The 22,249-nt window shown below is 37.2% G+C and overlaps 1 protein-coding gene across 3 annotated transcripts in view; it reads left to right on the plus strand.

Annotated features, from left to right (window-relative positions):
• The window catches only part of CWC22 (CWC22 spliceosome associated protein homolog), a 59,761-nt gene extending 53,310 nt beyond the window's left edge, over nt 1-6,451 (plus strand). For all 3 annotated transcript variants that reach the window (XM_080799309.1, XM_080799308.1, XM_080799307.1), the window contains one exon: nt 4,758-6,451. In XM_080799309.1, the coding sequence (XP_080655435.1) occupies nt 4,758-5,344 (587 nt within the window). In that variant the 3' untranslated portion in view covers nt 5,345-6,451. The remainder of the gene's footprint in view (nt 1-4,757) is intronic.
• The last annotated feature ends 15,798 nt before the right edge of the window (nt 6,452-22,249 follow it).

Genomic DNA, 22,249 nt, shown 5'->3' on the forward strand with positions numbered 1-22,249 from the left:
CTGTAGTGAATTGCATCATTTATAATGCTAAGATTTCCTATTGGAATCCTCTTCATGGAAATGAAAATATTTCATTGCAAATACTTATTTGAGTGACGACTGAAATGCCATTCATTCATAGTGCCTATAGTCCAGTTTATAGCTTTCCTGGTAATTCTATTTTTAAATTTTTTTTTTAAAGTTTTTTACTGTAGTGAGGTCATGTTAGCTACTGATAAATGTCATGCATTCATTGCACACATCATAAGTGTAAATGTTCATGAAGAGAACACATCCACATGCTAACTACCCATAACCAGAGTTACTAGCTACTGCCGCTCCTCCCATCCACTGCCTCAGGGCAGCTACTACTCTCATTTGTAATCCCGTAATTCATTGTACCTGTTTTTAACTTTATAACTGTGTTTTGTGAACTCCTTTGTGTCTGGCTTATCTTTCACAATTACTTTTGTGAGATTCATCTGTAATACTATATTTAGTTATAGTTCCTTCAGTCTTATTGCTGTATAGTTTTCCACTGTATGAATACTCTACAGTCTATTTAACATCCCTTTTACTCAGCAGCAATTTAGATATATAAATAGTATTCCTGTGAATATCCTTATTCATACTCGGTAGGTATGTGTATATGTACATATGTGCATTTCCGTTGGGTTTGTCCTGGGAATCACTGGGTTGTAAGTTGTGTGTATATTTAGCTCTAATAGTTACTGCCAGCTTTGCAAGTCAGTATTTCAGTTTACACCCCCATCTGCCATGTTTGAGAGTTCCAGTAGCTCCCATCCTCTCAACACTTTGGTTGGATATCTTCTTCATTTTAACCATTCTGGTATATATGTAATGGTATTGCATTGTGGTTTTAATTTGCATTTTCTCGATCATTAATGAAGTTGAACACTATTTTATATTGTTATTGGTCATTTGAGTATTTTCCTTTTTGTGAGTATCTGTTCAAATCTTTTGCTACCCCTCCCCCCTTTTTGTTTTTTTATGAAGTTGTCTCTTCTATAAATTTGTGGTTCTTTAGGTTTTCTGGATATGTATCTTTTGTCACATGTATGTGTTGCAAATAGCTAGTTCCATTCTATTCTTGTCTCTCCCAGCCTGTGCAGCTGCCAGGGCTCTGTTGGTCTCTCTGTCCCTCAGCAGTAACTCTGGATCAGCAGATGCTCATAGGGAGAAAGTAGCTGTAGAATGTCAGCTTACTTCTCCATGGTTCTGCCCTCTCTGGAATGCTGGCCCTTAATCAACTTAAAAGAAAGTTGCAAATAGTACAGAAAATTCCCATATAGCCTTCACTCAACTTTTCCTAGTGTTAGTATTGTACGTAACCAGAGTTCTATTACCAAAGCCAGGAAATTAACATTGGAACAATACATTAAACATATTCTTACTTGAATTTCACCAGTTTTTCCATTAATGTACTTTTTCTTATTCCAGGATCCTACTTGGATTGAACTGAGTTTCTTAGTCCTCTATAACCTATTCCTCTGAGGCTTTTTTTGGCTTTAATGGCTCTGAGACTTTTGAAGTCCTCTGGTCACTTATTTTTTAGAATTGGTCCCTCAACTCAGATATCTGTCTGATGTTTTTACGTGATTAGAATGAGGTTATGCATTTTTGGACAGAATACCATAGAAATAATGTATTCTTAATGCATCTTATCTTGGAGTTCATAATATTGATATGTCTTATTGGTGACATTAACTTTGATCACTTGGTTAAAGAGATAACTGCTCAATTTCTTTTGAGCAGAAAAGGACAGAAACTCCTTTTCTCTATCAATCAATGTCTTGTAGGGAGATAATTTGATACTATGCAGATCTTCTCTTTCTCCTCTACCTTTCGCTCTTTAATTTTAGCATCCATCTTTGGATCTTGTCTGCAATACTTAACTACTGTGGTGTTTGCCGAATGTGATTTTTCCATTTGTCTTTTTTCTTCTGCATTTAGTGATTGAGTTCCTTCTGAACTTTTCCTTGTGATTGAGCTCCAGTTTCAAAGCATTGTGATCTGAGAATATGCAGGGAATAATCTCAGTCTTTTGGTATCGGTTGAGCCCTGATTTGTGACCCAGTATGTGGTCTATTCTGGAGAAGGTTCCATGTGCACTTGAGAAGAATGAGTATTCTGTTGTTTTAGGGTGGAATGTTCTGTATATATCTATGAGGTCCATCTGGTCCAATGTGTCATTCAATGCTCTTGTTTCTTTATTGATTTTCTGCTTCGATGATCTATTTCTGAGAGAGGCATGTTAAGATCTCCTACTATTAATGTATTCATATCAATATGACTCTTTATCTTGATTAATAGTTTTCTTTTGTAATTGGCTGCTCCCATATTGGGGGCGTAGATATTTACAATTGTTAGATCATCTTGGTGGATAGTCCCTTTAAGAATTATGTAGTGTCCTTCTGTATCTCTGACTACCGTCTTTAGTTTAAAATCTAATTTATCTGCTATGAGAATCGCTACCCCGGCCTTCTTTTGAGGCCCATTGGCATGAAAGATGCTTCTCCATCCCTTCACTTTCAGTCTGGGTGTATCTTTTGGTTCATAATGGGTCTCTTGTAGACAACATATGGATGGGTCTTGTCGTTTTATCCAATCTGCAACCCTGTATCGTTTTATGGGCGCATTTAGGCCCTTCACATTGAGAGTGATTATTGAGAGATACGTTTTTATTGACATTGTGTTATCTTTGAAGTCTTTCTTTCTGTCGATTGTGTTTAGTGATTGAATTTCTTCTGCAAGAAAGAATTATCCCTCTCCCCCACCCCCATTTATTTATTAACTTTATATTTTTATCAGTGTGGACTCTTGGGTATTTATCTGAATTAGTTAAAATCCATTACTATATTTTGTTGTTCAGGTCATTTCAGCTTTGGCAATTAGGACTCCTTCAAGTTGACCCTCTGTTCTTTCAACATACACCTATCCTGTCCTTTTTTTTTTTGAGCACTGCCTTTCTTTATAGTATCTCAAGCTATTCAAGATCTTTAGTGCCTTTAAGCAGAATATTTTAAATTTTTATCTGGTGTTTCTAGTTGTTTTCAGCAGGGGCACTGGTCTTCCACAGCTTTTTCCATCCTTCCTAAAAGTAGAGATAAAGTAGTAAAGGATTTTTTTAAATGTGCCATTTTCTGGGAAGGTTTGTTTTATTTTCCCCAGGATCAACTCTGTTTTCTTCCATCACAGTATCTTAATCTGAATAAGAGATAGTCTTATTGTCCAAAATGCATATCATTTCTTACTTTTTAATGCATATTTAGTGGCAGGAAAAAGTAAGTTGGAAGGTTGATCTTTACACTCTTGTTGTCTGCCTTATTGCACTTAAAAGAGTGTGTGTGGCAGCCAGAATTGTGGGACTCTCAGTATTTTATATTATTAGAGCAAGATTGCATTTGCCCACAGAAAGTCTTATTCTTGAATTAAAATATGTTAACATTGTTCATTTAATATTCACCTCTTAATTCTAAAGAATTTGTTATTTCATGATATCTGTTTTGAGAACAGATGATAACACAGCTTGAATTGCTGCAGTAAGGAATCTTGCTGATTCAAAATTAATTTGCCTCATCATACAATTTCAGTAGAGCGTTTTCAGTTTTATTAGTAAAATATTAAGTAGCATAAAAGCAATATGAACTGTCCCAAAATTAGAAAATTGTAAACCGAACACCCAACAGTGGGTTGGTTGCCTAATATGGTGGGGCTCAGGGTTTTATGTCAGCACCGCCCTGAGAGAGGTGAATAGTAGGGTCATAGAGACGTTGATTTAGCACGCAGCCAGATGGTTTCTGCTTGGGTAGCTGCAGTTCAGCTGAGCTGCTTGGTAGGAACCAGAGAAATAAATCCTTAGTGGCAAACCAGTGGACTATGCCAAGGGTAGGCATTTGGCAGAAGAAATACAGGTTGGTACAGTGAGATTTAGGTAGAGACAGGACGAAGGTAGGCAGTTTTCTACCATATTTTCTTTCTGTATATGTATGAATTTGACAGAACTTTTGGTCTTCTCAGCACCTTTGATTGATGTACCCAAAGGAAATAACACAGATAAACTGATTAAATTTGTTTTATAGCTTAAAATTTCACTGTGATTATTTAATATTTATATTTGTGATTGTATCAGTAAGATTGAATTGTTCTCAGCCGTTTCAAAAGAGTTTTCTCAGAAATCAAGATAAGGCCTATGATTATATGTCTTAACAAGCTTCTCTTCCTGGTATAGATACTGCTTCTCCGATAGCACTGGAGAGCAGAACTGTTGTTTTTGTAGGAAGAGGTTTTTATTTGAAAAATACATATTCATGCTGTTAGACAAACACAGTAACCCCACTCCCCCACCTTTAGGAGTGATGTTGCTCACATGTGTGCTCACTGTGTTTTTATTAACATGTCAGATCTGAATAATATTTCATATGACATAATGCACATGGGCTGGAATTTCTGTTTTTGAATAAAATTTATAAGTGGAAATGTACCTGTTAGTCACTTTATAAAAAATTTTACATTTGCTATAGTTTATTTAAAGTTTCTGTTTATAGCTTTGAGTCTAAGGATCAAAACAGTACTTTGGTGATAAGATATATTCTTAAAAATTACTCATCTTGTAAAATATCCTGTTGTAAGACTTTGCATTCAATTTAGTTTTGCATCCAGTTTGTATTAATTAATAAACCTACAGTGGATTAATAAATGTAATTATTAAATTAAAGATTAAAATAAAAGCTAATGATTTCATTTTACATACGCAGATAAAGATAGAAGAAAGAAGGGACAAAGGAACACCAGAAGTAAGGAAGTAGATAAATTGGTCAGGAAACAACAGACCCACGATAGAAAACAAGAAGAAAGAAGGCCAGAGCAAAGGCATCGGGAAACACGGACTGAAAGAGAAAGAAGGTCAGAAAAACCTAAAGATAAAAATTCAAGGGATCCAAGTTGGAGAGATCCCATAACAAAGTACACTTCAGACAGAGGTGTTCCTTCTGAACGAAATAGTTACAGTAGAATCATGAATGACAGAGACCAAGAAGCCCACACAGATTTGGAAAATAAGTATGGTGATCCCAAAAAGAAGAGAGGAGAGAGAAGAAACTCTTTTTCTGAAAATGAGCACAGACACCGAAATAAAGACTGTGAAAATGTTATAAGAAAAGATAGATCAAAGTCAAGAGAAAAGAATAGAAGACATTCAGGTTCTAGAAGTGATGAAGATAGGTATCAGAATGGTGCCGAAAGGCGATGGGAAAAATCTAGCAGATACTCTAAACAATCCAGAGAATCAAACAAACATCAGGACTGGCGAAGAGAAAAGTCTCCAACAAAGCAAAAAAAATAGTTCTACAAAATTACAGAAACTGAACATGCCTTATATTCAGTTGAAACAAATTAATTTTTTACATTAACGAACTTTATAAGAATTCTTGTATAAAGTACTGGTTTGTATTTGTACATTTAAAAATTTTTTCATTTTAACATGTTTTATAATTGATACATCTCAAGGCCCTCCACATAAAATTATTTGAGAAGTTTCACCAGAGAGGGATGTAATTCTTGCTTATATTTTGTTAATAAAATGATCAAATGCTCATTGAATCAGTGATTTTTTTTTATTGACAAAATTTTTTTTCTTGATAATGTTTCCAGTTGTTTATAAAATTATTATAATGAATTATCAGTGGCTTTTTTTTTTTAATAAATAGAGACCAAAATAGATGAACCGTTTCAATGTAATATTTTTGCTTTGTCAATGAGATGCTATGAACCTTTTTAGGAGTCACCGTTTTTTTTAAATAGGAATTATTTCAAGTTTCATATTACATCTTAAACATAGTAGATATGTATAATTTTTTTAACAAGTGTTTTGATGAAGCTAAGGGTATATTAGTCTTTTAAACAGATGCATAGCTATATTATTTAGAATTAGGACTTCTCTCATCAATAACATTTCTTCTCTTTGGACTGCTAGATTAATGTTTAATTGAATTTCTTTGTGATTAGTGCTTTTTCTCAGCCTTGAAGTTATATCATTGTTGGTGAGGTAATGTGTGTTTAACTTTTAATTTAGGTTAATAGGTCATTGGAAAACATATAGTCATGAGAAATGTGAACAGCCTAACTGTGAAATAATTCCAGTTTTTTTAAGAATTTTGAAGGTTTCCATCATTGTAACTCTCACCAGTTAACATGTGACCATATTATTTATTACTTTTGAAATAAAATATTGCCTCTGAAGTTTTAGATTTGCTGACATTTAACCTACTTACCAAATAGACTACTTGTGCTTTTTCACTTTTAAAGTACATAAAGTCCTTTTTAGCTGATTTCTGGTTTCAAGAATAATGGGACCACCATCTTCAATGTTTGACTTTCAGGCATTCTCTGATTCAAAATGTTTTCTATTTTTGTTCAAAAACTTGAGTATAAATAACAATAAAGTCCATATAAATAAATAAATATTATCCTCTCCTCCTATCCTCCTGCCCCTGCAAGAGCAGGGGAGTTGGAAAGAAGAGCATTAATTGAATATGACAGCCTGAAAAAATTCTTCTTCATGTTTTCTCCTACTGTGGTGGTTAGAAGATGCTGAGTTGTCATTAGAAGGTACTATCATGGACGCAGTGCATTTCACAAAACTATGAAGCTCAGCAAATCGGATTTATTTACACGTAGGCTATGAGCCCTAAAGGAAAATAAATGAGAATTTATTTTTGTAACTGAACACTGGTCTTTGGGGTGGTAAAAAGGAAGAAAACTGGAATAGAAGTTTTAGCTTATTTTCTTCACTTTAAGTTTATAATTTCTAAATGTAGAAATGGGAAATCGTTTGATTTATTAAGTCGTTAAGACCTTAAAGATTTGTTAAAATAGATAATTTTTTAAATGTAACAAATATTGAGCTTCTATTATATGTACACAGACCTATTCTAGGACTATAAATAAACCATGAAGAAAACAAGAGTCTCAACTCTTAACAGGGCTGATACTATAGTAAGGAGATATGGTGGTCATGATACTGGGGGGGTTGGGGTGGTTGGTAATTTTCCATAGAAAGGTCAGAGATCTCTGATAAGGTGATGTTTGCCCAGATTGTTGAAGGAAGTAAGACCTTGAACCCTGTGGACTACTGTAGGGAGAACCCAGGCAAAAGGAATTGCTAAAGTATAAATGTTTATTCATAACAAATACTGCCTGGGAATTTATGTTAACGTTTCCTATCCAACTAGTTGGATTTTTCTTCTCCTCACTATCTTATTTACTTTTAACAAAAGCAGTTAACACCTAACTCCCTTCAAGCAGAAAAGTATCTGAGTATAACTGAGTCATATCAGGGCACAGTCAGTAGGGGCCTGGGGCAGAAATGGACTGTCAGCCTTCAGGGTGCATTTCTAGCACATCAAATGTGATAGGCTCAGATGCCCCGCCCTGCCATTTGGGCAGGTTTTTCACTTTCATCCTTTTAAAATGCAGACAAAAAACATGTTGACTATGTCTGCTGTTTCTGAATTTTTACTTCTTAGGATTAGCATTTTTTGAGCATCAGCTGAGTCCTGTGTATTTTGCGTGCCATTACTCACTGTTTTTCAGTTTCTCAACTTCTCGGCGTCCAAGGTTTCTCTATCCCTACTGTATCCCCAACCACCTGCACCCATAGTCATTCACCTTATGTTGACTTCAAAATCCGCACCATCTCAGAAAGCTCTTCTTCAAGCATCATACTTTGACCACTGCCCATGCCACTCACTTTCTCTAGTCTAGGAATCCAATCATTTCATCAAAACTTCAGATGTACTGACTTTGTTAAAATTTATCATCACCTGCCCCCCATTCTTTCACTTGCTTTTAGGAAAAGACTCAGGTTCATATTGAATAATTTACTACCATTTCATTTGAAAACTATTTGGAAACTGCACATTTAAGTCTTACTAGGTTTTTATCTGATCTATACCACTTGCTGGCTGTTGACTTGGGCAGGTCCTTTACCCTTGGTGTCTCCATTTGTGTCCATTTCCTCCTGTGGACAGTGGTAGAATGGTAACTCCCTTAAATAGTGAATCGTCTCTGTAGCATGAACAGGGCCTGGAGCTAAATGCTCAGTGTTACTGGGGTTTTGGTGGGTTTTTTTGGTTGTTTTTTTTTTGTTGTTTGTTCGTTTGTTTTTCTGGTCAATAAATGCTGACATAGTACCACTAGACCAGGAATTGCAAACTCGAATACAGGGGATAACACAAATGAGATGAATCAGCTTGGGGAATGAACTGGAGTGACTGAAAGGCAGCAGTAGTTACTCAGCTCCATCCAGTTTTGCCTATAAAAAAGACCAAAGATTGACAAAACTGCCTGATTCTCAAGAGAATTGAAGAAGTAGGATTTTTATATAACTCCTGATTTTTAAATGTTGACAGTGATTTTTTTTTTTTTTAGTTCAAAACGGCCCAAAGTTGTTTAAAGTCCAAACAAAATGATCCCTTCAGGTGAATTGCCTTTTGAATAGCCAGTTTGTGATTCCACTGTAGTTCCTCAAAAGCTATTTATTATTTAATCTTGAAATGACAGTGTTCTCTATACAAACCTCATCACTGTTTCATTTTCTGCTCTTCATTAGAGTGGGAGGATAAGTCCTATCATCTTTCTTAAGAAAACTCATTTACTTTGCTAACCTCAGCAGTCCCTCTTGCTCTAAAACTTTTGCCAAGTTTTAGTTCTGTATTTCATTGGCCTACTCCTTAAATTTTCATATATCCAAAATACAATTCATTTTTCCTCAGATCCTCAGCCTTTCTAACTGCAGCTGATTCCACTAATCTCCCATCACTTTTGAGTTTCCCTTTCCCCAAACCACCAAACTGCAACAGTATCTTTTTAAAAGATCTATTATTTATGTTAGAGAGGGGAAAAGGGAAGAAAGGGCAGAGGCAGAGGGAGAGAATCTTTAAGCAGACTCCCTGCTGAATGTGGAGCCCACTGTGGGCTGGCTCTCCTCTCAGGATCCATGAGATCACGACCTGAGCCAAAACCAAGATCTGATGCTTAACCAACTGAGCAAACCAGACGCCCCTGGATTTGGACAGTATTTTATGCATCATCCTCCTGTGTACCAACTACTGCTCCAAGGAGAGAGCAAAAAGCAAACAGGCCCTATCTTTTTTTTTTTTTTTAAGATTTTATTTATTTATTTGACAGAAAGAGATCACAAGTAGGCAGAGAGGCAGGCAGAGAGAGGAAGGGAAGCAGGCTCCCTGCTGAGCAGAGAGTCCGATGTGGGGCTCGATCCCAGGACTCTGGGATCATGACCTGAGCCGAAGGCAGAGGCTCTAACCCAGTGAGCCACCCAGGTGCCCCCAGGCCCTGTCTTCAACTGACCCTAAATCCTCACAAGGGAAAACAAAGCTTAAAAAATAAAAACTTGGGGTGCCTGGGTGGCTCAGTGGGTTTAAGCCTCTGCCTTCGGCTCAGGTCATGATCCCAGTGTCCTGGGATCCAGCCTCGAATTGGGCTTCTGCTCAGCAGGGAGCCTGCTTCCCTTCTTCTCTCTCTGCCTGCCTCTGCTTACTTGTGATCTCTGTCAAATAAATAAGTAAAATCATAAATAAATAAATAAATAAATAAATAAAAACTTAACACTTTGAAAAATGTTAGCTATTCAGAAAAACCAAAAGAATAGTGTAGTGACCACCTATAAACTACCTCGATTCTGATTTCAATAATCTAAAGCCTTATTTCCATCCTGTTACTTTCTTCTACATGGAAGTTCAATGACTCCACCAGCTTACAGGATAAATGTAAATTCCCAGCTTGTTACTCTAGTTTCTTTAAAGTTCAAGTGTTGTAGATAAACAATGAATTTTGGAACACGGCATCAAAAACTAATGATGTATTTTATGGTGACTAAAGTAACACAATAAAAAAAATTTTAAAGTTCAAGTTCAACCTGTCTTAATGATTGTTCTAGGAGCTGCCATCCTTTGATCACTACTACATTGTAGAATGTTTAGCGGCATCCCTGACCTTAGCTGGTAGATACTAGTAGTACCAGTTTCCCAGTCCTGACAGGGTCAATCCATTGTCTCCAGACATTGCCAATTATGCCCTCCAAGGCAAAGTATCCCTAGTTGACCACCATAACCATAGACCTAGCACTTAGGAAATACTCTTCAGTGGATCACAATGATAGTGTTTGTTCTGGACGAACCACTGTGCCCATTCATATAAAGCTATGTCTATTATACTGCCCTCTTCTTTTTGCAAGGGCAAGATTTGTTTTAAGAGACTATTTAATACTCATTTAATTGAGTAGCAGACAGTAATATTCCAATTGTTTTTGTTTAGCAAAATTTTCTGATATTCTAGGGAAGACATTCTGCTTGACATTTTAAGAGGTAGGTTTTCTGCAAACAGTAGCATGATTATTAGCCTGTTAATATGATTGTCTCCTATAGGTTCTGGTTTCTCACTGTAGCTACTTATTATAACCAACACATTTCAGGAATGGAAAACAATGAGCTGTGATATTTTATTATTTTTAATCCTATAATAGAGAATTAGATTATCTAGTATCCAAACACCTTAATTTTTGATCAAACACTTCAGTGACCACCAAATGGTTGCTGAAGTGAATTAACTGGACGTTTAATCAGTAATTTCATGCATTATAAGGCCTAAAAGATTAGCCAAATGGGATTTTATCTCCGCCAAGTAAGACTATTTCCTGGAACAAGTATCTGGTATGAATTAAAAGTCCTTATGAGTCCCATACTCTATATAGCACTATAACCAGAGATCTTTCCCCACTATTTCTGTGACCAATACATGAGAAGTCCCTGTGAAGGCTGTACCAAACATTTGCTGTTCCTGTTGGAGGATGATTTCTCTCTGATCCAATAATTTGGGGAACTTGCCAACAAAATCCTTCCCTGGCCTGGCCATACAGAATATCTAATTCCCTGAACAATGGAATTGGTTCAGGAATGAGCATGTGACCCAAGCTGGTCGACTCAGAATCCTTGCCCAATTATTCTTCACTTCGGAGCATGAAACACAGGACCACGTCTAAGGGTACACAGAGCAAGAAGGGTGGTTATTGAAGCTGGAGCATCCATAGTCCTGTGGAAAAGGCCAGTCCACAGACCAGTACACTCAAGAGCGTGCAGCCTCCCACTGGGTGAGGAAACACTTCTGTTTGTGTCCCCAGATAAACTGAACTGTGGCAGAAGCTACACTTCCCAGGTATGAGTTAATGAATCCTTTTTCTATTTAAGCTACTTTGATTCCGATTTATACCACTTGTGATAAAAACCATCTGTATTAATTCATGGTCAGTCCTCTTGATGGACAGGATGGGATCATTTGGGCAGCTATTCCCACCTCGCCATATTTTTGCTTACATACTTTTATTTACAGAAGGCTAGAAGGAAATAAATGTATACCCACTAAAGATGACCTATGGGAAAAAATACAACAAAGTACCTGTGGGTGGCTCTTAATACTTCACAGAAACATCAAAATGAGTGATTTAAATGAGGTTAATTTTATCACCAGTGATTTTAAATGAGGTTAATTTTAAATGAGGTTAATTTTATTACTAGTGATCTATTTTTATAAATAACAGAACCTCACTTTTCCTACAGGACTCTTCCTTGGACTTTGAAATGTATTGCACAGATGCAACAGGTCAGTTCACAACAAAAATTGGTTTCATATTATCAATGGAAAGGACTAACTGCAGCTATTTTGAGGGCTATATTACCACCCTTAAGCCACAAAGATACTTTACCTTAACAACTAATGTATCCTCCTGATCATTTTACAATATGAAATACTGAACAGTAAGAACACTGCAAACATTTGCAATCTTACACATAAGCAGCCTGAAAATCCCATTATATACAAATACCTGCAGACTCTTCCTTGAAATACAGGAAAAAATGTGAAAAGTCAATATCACCACCATTCCTCAAGTTTTGGGACAATTTTTCTTGTGTCCTAATATTAATTTTTGTCTGAAAAGGGAGGAGATGAAACTCCTAGGGGTATTTAGCCCTAAGAGGGAAAAGAGAGGAGGAAAAATTGTGTTCGCACTTAATGAAAGATCCTGAATTGTTCTTCTAGGCTAGAGGTAAGTATTGGAGAAGTGATAGGAGAGGTGGGAGGCACTGGGGAGGAGCTCGTAGCTGCTGATAAATAAGAGTCATCTTTTACTGTACATATTTCTCAGAGGTCAGAAGTTCAATCTTACATTCCTTTTTATCTCCAGATTCAAATCTAAAAATCTCCTGTGGATGCTCAATGAGCATTTGAAGAAGGAATGAGGAAGTGAAATATTTTGGTTTATTGCTAAGCAGAATAATATTATGCACTTCGGGATTCTTGGGGTTTTGTGAAATTTTAAATGCAGATCAACTACTGTTAACTCAATTGGAGTCCAAATGTAACTATTTTGTCGTAGAGCATGAGAAAGTAAAACTCAAGAACATATTAGCTTAAAACCTGGGACACCAAAATGAAGGTAAAATTTATGCATAAGAGTGTATTAGAGGTAAGATATATAAAAAGTAGAGGGAGTATAAATGAGTAGAATCATTTTAGAAAATTGTTTGACAGTATCAGCTAATTTTGAATGTACATGTTCCCTATTCACCAGCAATTCCACTCCTATGTGTTCAACAGTATAGTAGAACACACATGGCAAGTGGAGAGAAGTTGGTGAAAGGTTACACACTTTCAGTTATAAGATGAATGAGGTCTGAAGGTCTAATGTATAACCTGGCGACAATAGGTGATAACACTACATTGTGTAATTGAAGTTTGCTAAAAAGGTAGAACTTAAATATTCTCCCACAAAAAAGTGAGAAGCGGGATGATAGGTTAATTAACTGTGAGGAGGAACTCACAATGTATACATACATCAAATCATCGTTTTGTATACTCTAAATACCTTATGATGTTATTTGTCAATTGTCAATTATACCTCCATAAAACTTAAAAAAAAAAAAAACAACAAGAAAAAGACGCTGCATCTTGGGTACCTAGATACACAAACATTAAAGAAAACTGTGACCATTTTCAATCTTTTTTCTTCCCAACAGAAATGTGTACACATGTTCACCAAAAGATGTTTACAAGAATGTTCATAATAGCATTATTCTTAATAGCAAAAAATTTGAAACAGCTCAAACGTACAACTACAGTAGACTGGATAAATAAATCAGTAGTTAATTCATGCAATGGAATACTGTACAGGAATAAAAATAAGACCATAGCTATGTCCAACAACACAGATAAATCAAAAGAGCATACATGGTGAACCAAAGAAGTCAAACACAAAGGAGCACACACTATATGTTCTCAACTATATGAAGTAAGAAAACAGTCAAAATGAATCTAGTCAGAATAGTGGTTACTTTTGGGGAGAAGGGTAGGAAATGTTGAAAGAAAGAATAAATGGGCCTATGGGGATGCTGGCATTGCTCTAATTCCAGACATAGGTGTGAGTGTCACATTGTCTTTATTTTGTGCCAGTGTGCTGACTTGTAAGCTTAAGATTTGTACACATTCTTCACAGTAGCAAAAGCAAGTTAAAAGAAAAAAATATATAGGTGTATAAAATCTCCTATAGTAAGCTGTGCTTTTGACCTTCTTCCCAACTCAAATACAGTAGCAATTATTGCCTGATATTTACTATAAACAAAGGTGTGTGATGTGGGAGATTGCATCGTAGCCATTTCTCTAATCCCTTTCTTCGTGTCCCTTACCATTAAGAGGTATGCTCTATTACTGCTCTGTTGAGACTAAATGAGATGCCCAACACTGAAGCTGAGTTTTTAATCGAATCCTAGTTACAGTTTTAGCCTTTTTACACTAAGAATCTATTTTACACTAAGAATCTACACCTCTGCAAGAGGTTTGAATGTAGGTATATGACTTGCTCTGGCCAGTGGATTATTAGCAAACATGGTGCACAGGGAAATGTGAATAGTCTTAGGCACTGGGGCTTGTCCTCTCCTGATGCTAGAAATCGTTCCTCTATCAAGTGCATGAGCCCGGCTAAGCTTGCTGGATGATGAGCAGCTGTGGCCATCCTGTTAGCTGACACTGAGCCAACTGTCACACATAAAAGTGAGCTCTGCCCCCCCACCAGCCCCCACGCAGATCAACCAACCTGCCAAGCACCAAACATGAGTGGGCCCTGTCCTGGCTGGCACAAAACAGAAAGCGACACTCAGAGCTTTAAGGATTAATCAGTGTTTCCTCTTTTAAATCATCGCTTTTAGAGTAGTTGGCTATACAACAAAAGATAACTGATGTATACAATAATGATCCCTGAACTTTTTTAAAAAAATATTTTATTTATTTATTTGAGTTAGAGAGTGTGAGGGGGAGAGGATCAGAGGGAGAAGCAGACTCCCTGCTGAGCAGGGAGCTCAATGCTGGACTTGATCCTGGGATTCCAGGATCATGACCTGAGCCAAAGGCAGCTGTTTAACAAACTGAGCCACCCAGGCGCCCCGATCCTTGAACTTTTTGCACAGAAATTAATATAATACCTACCACATCACTATGACACATTTAACAAAGGTTCTTTTTTTGCAAAATTTTTAAAATTTATTAATTATTTTTATTAACATATAATGTATTATTTGCCCCAGGGATACTGGTCTGTGAATCACCAGGTTTACACACTTCACAACACATACCATTTCACATAGCCTCCCCAATGTCCATAACCCAACCACCCTCTCCATCCCTCCCTCCCCCCAGCAAACCTCAGTTTTGTTTTGTTTTGTTTTTTCTAGAGATTTTATTTATTTATTTGACAGATATCACAAGTAGACAGAGAGGCAGGCAGAGAGAGAAGGGAAGCAGGTTCCCTGCTGAGCACAGAGCCCAATGCAGGGCTTGATCCCAGGATCCTGAGATCATGACCTGAGGCAAAGGCAGAGACTTAACCCACTGAGCCACCCAGGCGCCCCAACACTCAGTTTGTTTTGTGATATTAAGTGTCTCTTACGGTTTTTCTCCCTCCCTAACCCATCTTGTTTGATTTTTTTCCTTCCCTACCCCCCAAACCCCCACTCTGTCTCTCAAATTCCTCATATCAGGGAGATCATATGATAATTGTCTTTCTCTGATTGACTTATTTTGCTCAGCATAATACCCTCTAGTTCCATCCACATCATTGCAAATGACAAGATAGCATCTCTTTTGATGGCTGCATTATATATGTGTGTGTGTGTGTGTGTGTGTGTGTATGCATATATATATATATACGTATATATATACATCATCTTCTTTATCCATTCACCTGTTGATGGACATCTAGGTTTTTTCCATAGTTTGGCTATTGTGGACATTGCTGCTATAAATATTTGGGTGTACGTGCCCCTTCGGATCACCACATTTGTATCTTTAGGGTAAATACCCTGTACTGCTGGTTCGTAGGGTAGCTCTATTTTCAACTTTTTGAGGAACCTCCTTGCTGTTTTCCAGAGTGGCTGCACCAGTTTGCATTCCCACCAACAGTGTAGGAGGGTTCGCCTTTCTCCGCATCCTCCCCAACATCTGTCGTTTCTTGACTTGTTAATTTTAGCCATTCTGACAGGTGTGAGGTGGTTTATCGCACAGTGGTTTTGATTTGTATTTCCCTGATGCTGAGTGATTTTGAGCACTTTTTCATGTGTCTGTTGGCCTTCTAGATGTCTTCTCTGCAGAATGTCTGTTCATGTCCTCTGCCCATTTCTTGGTTGGATTATTTGTTCTTTGGGTGTTGAGTTTGATAAGTTCTTTATAGATTTTGGATACTAGCCCTTTATCTGATATGTCACTGGTGAATATGTTCTCCAGTGTCAGCTGTCTTTTGGTTTTGTTGGTTTTGTTGACTCTTTCCTTTGCTGTGCAAAAGCTTTTGATCTTGACGAAGTCCCATTAGTTCATTTTTGCCCTTGCTTCCCTTGCCTTTGGTGATGTTTCTAGGAAGAAGTTGCTGTGGCTGAGGTCAAAGAGCTTGCTGCCTGTGTTCTCCTCAAGGACTTTGATGGAGTCCTGTCTCACATTGAGGTCTTTCATCCATTTTGAATCTATTTTTGTGTGTGGTATAAGGAAATGGTCCAGTTTCATTCTTCTGCATGTGGCTGTCCAATTTTCCCAACACAATTTGTTGAAGAGACTGTCTTTTTTCCATTGGATATTCTTTCCTGCTTTGTTGAAGATTAGTTAACCATAGAGTTAAGGGTCTATTTCTGGGCTCTCTATTCTGTTCCATTGATCTATGTGTCTGTTCTTCTGCCAGTACCATACTGTCTTGATGATGACAGCTTTGTAATAGAGCTAGAAGTCTGGAATTGTGATGCCACCAACTTTGGCCTTCTTTTTCAACATTCCCCTGGTTATTCTGGGTCTTTTCTGGTTCCATATAAATTTTAGGATTATTTGTTCCATTTCTTTGAAAAAAATTGATGGTATTTTGATAGGGATTCCATTAAATGTATAGATTGCTTTAGGTAGCACAGATATTTTCACAATATTTTTTCTTCCAATCCATGAGCATGGAACGTTTTCACATTTCTTTGTGTCTTCCTTCATTTCTTTCATGAGTACTTTATAGTTTTCTGAGTACAGATTCTTTGCCTCTTTGGTAAGGTTTATTCCGAGGTATCTTATAGTTTTGGGTACAATTGTAAATGGGATTGACTCCTTAATTTCTCTTTCTTCTGTCTTATTGTTGGTGAATAGAAATGCAACTGATTTCTGTGCATTGATTTTATATCCTGACACTTTACTGAATTCCAGTACAAGTTCTAGCAGATTTAGAGTGGAGTCTTTTGGGTTTCCCACATAAAGTATAATATCATCTGCAAAGAGTGAGAGTTTGACTTCTTCTTTACTGATTCAGATGCCTTTAATTTCTTTTTGTTGTCTGTTTGCTGAGGCTAGGACTTCTAGTAGTATGTTGAATAGCAGTGATAGCAGTGGTGATAGTGGACATCCCTGCTGTGTTCCTGATCTTAGCGGAAAAGCTCTCGGTTTTTCCCCATTGAGAATGATATTTGTGGTGGGTTTTTCATAGATGGCTTTGATGATATTGAGGATTTTACCCTCTATCCCTACACTTTGAAGAGTTTTTATCAAGAAATTATGCTGTACATTGTCAAATTTTTTTTAAACATCTATTGAAAGTATCATATGGTTCTTGTTCTTTCTTTTATTAATGTATTGTATCAAATTGATTGATTTGTGGATGTTGAACCAACCTTGCAGCCCTGGGATAAATCCCACTTGGTTGTGGTGAATAATCCTTTTAATGTACTGTTGGATCCTATTGGCTAGTATTTTGGTGAGAATTTTTGCATCCGTGTTCATCAAGGATTTTGGTCTGTAATTCTCCTTTTTGGTGGAGTCTTTGTCTGGTTTTGGGATCAAGGTAATGCTGGCCTCATAAAATGAGTTTTGAAGTTCTCCTTCCCTTCCTATTTTTTGGAACAGTTTCAGGAGAACAGGTATTAATTCCTCTTTAAATGTTTGGTAGAAGTCCCCTGGGAAGCCATCTGGCCCTGGGCTCTTGTTTGTTGGGAGATTTTTGATGACTGCTTCAATCTCCTTCCTGGTTATGGGCCTGTTCAAGTTTTCTATTTCTTCCTGGTTCAGTTGTGGTAGTTTATATTTCTCTAGGAATACATCCATTTCTTCCAGATTGTCAAATTTGCTGGCGTATAGTTGCTCATAATATGTTCTTATAATTGTTTGTATTTCTTTGGTGTTGGTTGTGATCTTTCCTCTGTCATTCATGATTTTATTTATTTCGGTCATTTCTCTTCTCTTTTTGATAAGTCTGCCCAGGGGGTTATCAATCTTATTAATTCTTCCAAAGAACCAGCTCCTAGTTTCATTGATTTGTTCTACTATTGTTTTGGTTTCTATTTCATTGATTTCTGCTCTGATCTTTATTATTTCTCTTCTCCTTCTGGGTTTAGGCTTTCTTTGTTCTTTCTCCAGCTCCTTTAGGTGTAGGGTTAGGTTGTGTACTTGAGACCTTTCTTGTTTCTTGAGAAAGGCTTGTATGGCTATATACTTTCCTCTCAGGACCCCCTTTGCTGTGTCCCACAGATTTTGAACAGTTGTGTCTTCATTATCATTTGTTTCCATGAATTTTTTAAATTCTTTAATTTCTTGGTTGACCCATTCATTCTTTAGTAGTAAGCTCTTTAGCATCCATGTATTTGAGTTCTTTACAACTTTGCTCTTATGATTGACTTCTAGCTTCAGAGCATTGTGGTCTGAAAATATGCAGGGAATGATCCCAATCTTTTGGTACTGGTTGAGACCTGATTTGTGACCCAGGATGTGATCTATTCTGGAGAATGTTCCATGTGCAGTAGAGAAGAATGTGTACTCTGTTGCTTTGAGATGGAATGTTCTGAATATATCTGTGATGTCCACCTTGTCCAGTGTGTCATTTAAGGCCTTTATTTCCTTGTTGATCTTTTTCTTAGATGATCTGTCCATTTCAGTGAGGGGGATGTTAAAGTCCCCTACTACTATTGTATTATTGTTGATGTGTTTCCTTGATTTTGTTATTAATTGGTTTCTATAGTTGGCTGCTCCCATGTTAGGGACATATATATTTGAAATTGTTAGATCTTCTTGTTGGACAGACCCTTTAAGTATGATATACTGTCCTTCCTCATCTCTTATTATAGCCTTTGGCTTAAAATCTGATTTATTTGATATAAGGTTGCCACCCTAGCTTTCTTTTGATGGCCATTAGCATGGTAAATTCTTTTCCACCCCCTCACTTTAAATATGGAGGTGTCTTTGGGTCTAAAATGAGTTTCTTGCAGACAGTATATTGATGGGTTTTGTTTTTTATCCATTCTGATACCCTGTGTCTTTTGATTGGGGCATTTAGCCCATTTACCTTCAGGGTAACTATTGAAAGATATGAATTTAGTGCCATTGTATTGCTTGTAAGGTGACTGTTCCTGTATATTGTCTCTATTCCTTTCTGGTCTACTACTTTTAGGCTCTCTCTTTGTTTAGAGGACCCCTTTCAATATTTCCTGTAGGGCTGGTTTGGTGTTTGCAAATTCTTTTAATTTAATTAGTCCTGGAAGCTTTTTTCTCTCCTTCTATTTTCAATGATAGCCTAGCTGGATATAGTATTCTTGGCTGCGTATTTTTCTCACCTAGTGCTCTGAATATATCATGCCAGTTCTTTCTGGCCTGCCAGGTCTCTGTGGGAAAGTCTGCCACCAATCTAATATTACCACCATTGTGTATTACAGACTTCTTGTCCTGAGCTGCTTTCAGGATTCTCTCTTTGTCACTTAGACTACTAAGTTTTACTATTAGATGACAGGGTGTGGACCTATATTATTGATTTTGAGGGGGATTCTCTGTGCCTCCTGGATTTTGATGCTTGTTCCCTTTGCCATATTATGGAAATTCTCTATTATAATTTGCTCCAATATATCTTCTGCCCCTCTCTCTCTTTCCTCTTCTTCTGGAATCCCAATTATTCTAATATTGTTTCATCTTATGGTACCATTTATCTCTCAAATTCTCCCCTCATGGTCCAGAACTTGTTTGTCTCTCTTTTGCTCAGCTTCTTTATTCCCCATCATTTGGTCTTCTATATCACTAATTCTCTCTTCTGCCTCATTTATCCTAGCAATAAGAGTCTCCATTCTTGATTGCACCTCATTAATTCCTTTTTTGATTTCAGCTTCATTAGATTTTAGTTCTTTTATTTCTCCAGAAAGGGATTTTATTTCTACAGACAGGGTTTCTCTAATATCCTCTGTGCCTTTTTTGATCCCAGCTAGCACCTTGAGAATCATTATTCCGAACCCTAGATCTGACATACTACCCATGTCTGTATTGATTAGGTCCCTAGCTGTTGGTACTGCCTCTTGCTCTTTTTTTTTGTGATGAGTTTTTCCACCTTGTCATTTTATCCAGATAATAATACACAAATGAGAGAATAAAATACTAAAAGGGTGGCAAAGACCCCAGAAAAATGTAAACAAATCAGAGGAGACCCCAAACTAGGGGAGAAGAAAGGGGGTAAAAGAAATTAAATATATATATATATATATATATATATATATATATATATATATGTGTGTGTGTGTGTGTGTATCTATATATATATACATATATATATATATATATGTATTTGACTGGTGAATAGAACAGAGTCACCCACTTGATTTTGGGTGTGCTTTGGTCTCTTAGAAGAAACTACCTCCCAAAATTTTAAAGAAGGAAAAACTTATATATACACAAAAATAAGGGTAAACCAATGAGGGGATGGAATATGACTGTCAAGATGAAAAATTTTTTAAAAATTCTAAAAAAGGAATTGATAAGGGTGCCTAGGTACCTTGGTGGGTTAAGACCTCTGCCTTCAGCTTGGGTCTTGATCCCGTGGTCCTGAGATCTAGCCCCATGTTGGGCTCTCTGCTCATTGGGGATCCTGCTTCCTCCTCTCTCACTGCCTGCCTCTCTGCCTACTTGTGATCTCTGTCTGTCAAATAAATAAATAAAATCTTTAAAAAAAAAGAATTGATAAGATAAGTTGGTTGGAAAAAGAAAGAAGAAAAAAAAGCAGGGGGGTGGAATGTGCTCAGGCTGGAGACTAGAACAAAGCCTTATGCTATATTTAGAGTATATTTTGATCTACTAGAAGAAATTGTATCCCAAAATTTTTAGAAATAAAAAACCCTATATGTATACAAAAAATAAGTTTAAATACAATGAAGGATAAAATATGACTATGATAATGAGTGTTTAAAAAGTGTTTTTTTTTTTAAAGAAAGTTATTGTTAAGATAAACTAGTTAAAAAACGTTAAAAGAGGAAAGAGGAAAAGTTTAAAAATTAGAAGAAGAAAAAAATTTTTGTAATTTAATTTAATTTTGCAAGACTAAAGGATCATTGGGAGAAAGCCATGAATTCCATTCTTTGCTTTCCCCTCCTCTGGAATTCCACTGTTCTCCTTGATCAGTGAGCTTGGTCTTAGCTGGATGTTCTTGCTGATCTTCTGGGGGAGGGGCCTGTTGCTGTGATTCTCAAATGTCTTTGCCTGAGGCAGAATCGCACTGCCCTTGCCATGGGCCAGGCTAAGTAATCTGCTTGGTTTTGCTCTTGGGAGCTTTTGTTCCCTGATCACGTTTCGCAGAGCTCTGGAGGATGGGAATGAAAACGGCAGTCTCCCAATCTCCAGCCCATAGGGGCCAAGAGCTCAGGGCCCCACTCCTCAGTGCCAAACCCTATCAGATTCCTGCCTTCAAAGGAGGAAGGTGAGTCTCCCTGGATCTGCCACTTGTGGGGTCCCTGCTCAAAGAGCAGTGGTCTGAGTGTGCTGTGGATCACAGTTTAAGGTAACCCTGAGTTGAGAGCTCACTCCACCACTCTGTCTCTGTAGTCAGCTTCCCCGCTCCGATACCTGGGAGCTATGCTACACTCAGACACCCCGAACTTTCAGTGACCCCGTGGGTCCTGAGACCACACTGTCCCTGCAAGGGCTCCACCCCCGCTTAGCCTTTGGAGCAATGTCCCTCGGTGGAGCAGACTCCTTAAGGTTCTGATTTTGTGCTCCACTGCTTGCCAGGAGCTGCCCCTCTCTCTGCGGTCTAACTTCCCATCACCCAGATTCACTTCTCTGCATGTCCTACCTTTCCAAAAGTGGTCAATTTTCTGTTTCTAGAATTGCTGCTCTTCTTCTCTTGGATCTCCTATTGAGTTTGTAGGTGTTCAGGATGGTTTGTAATTATCTAGTTGAACTCCTGCGACCTGATGTCATCAATCTGTTACTCCTCTGCCATCTTGCCTCTCTCCTACCTTTAACAAAGGTTGTTGATAATTAAGATTTCTTCTTTTTCTTCTAGTCTTTTCTTCTAAATTGTCAGTTTCACAACATAAACCCCAAAGATTTAGCTTCATAATTATTAAAATATTTTAAATGTCTGTTGCATTGTTTTTATCACTGTTGAGTTTGTTTTGTTCTGTTTTACTAAAGCAGATGCTTTGAAATCTTCAGGAATGATCTTCAGATATGTTATTATTTTGCCCCACAAAACCATGCTGATTACTATTAACAATCTCTTTAGAAAATAATAAACAAAAATGTTCATCAGCACTGCACAATTTTTTTTAAGAAATATATTCCTGGGGTGCCTGGGTGGCTCAGCAGGTTAAAGCCTCTGCCTTCGGCTCAGGTCATGATCCCAGAGTCCTGGGATTGAGCC

This window comes from Martes martes, assembly GCF_963455335.1.
Source record: "Martes martes genome assembly, chromosome: 3".
Classification (NCBI taxonomy): Eukaryota; Metazoa; Chordata; class Mammalia; order Carnivora; family Mustelidae; genus Martes; species Martes martes.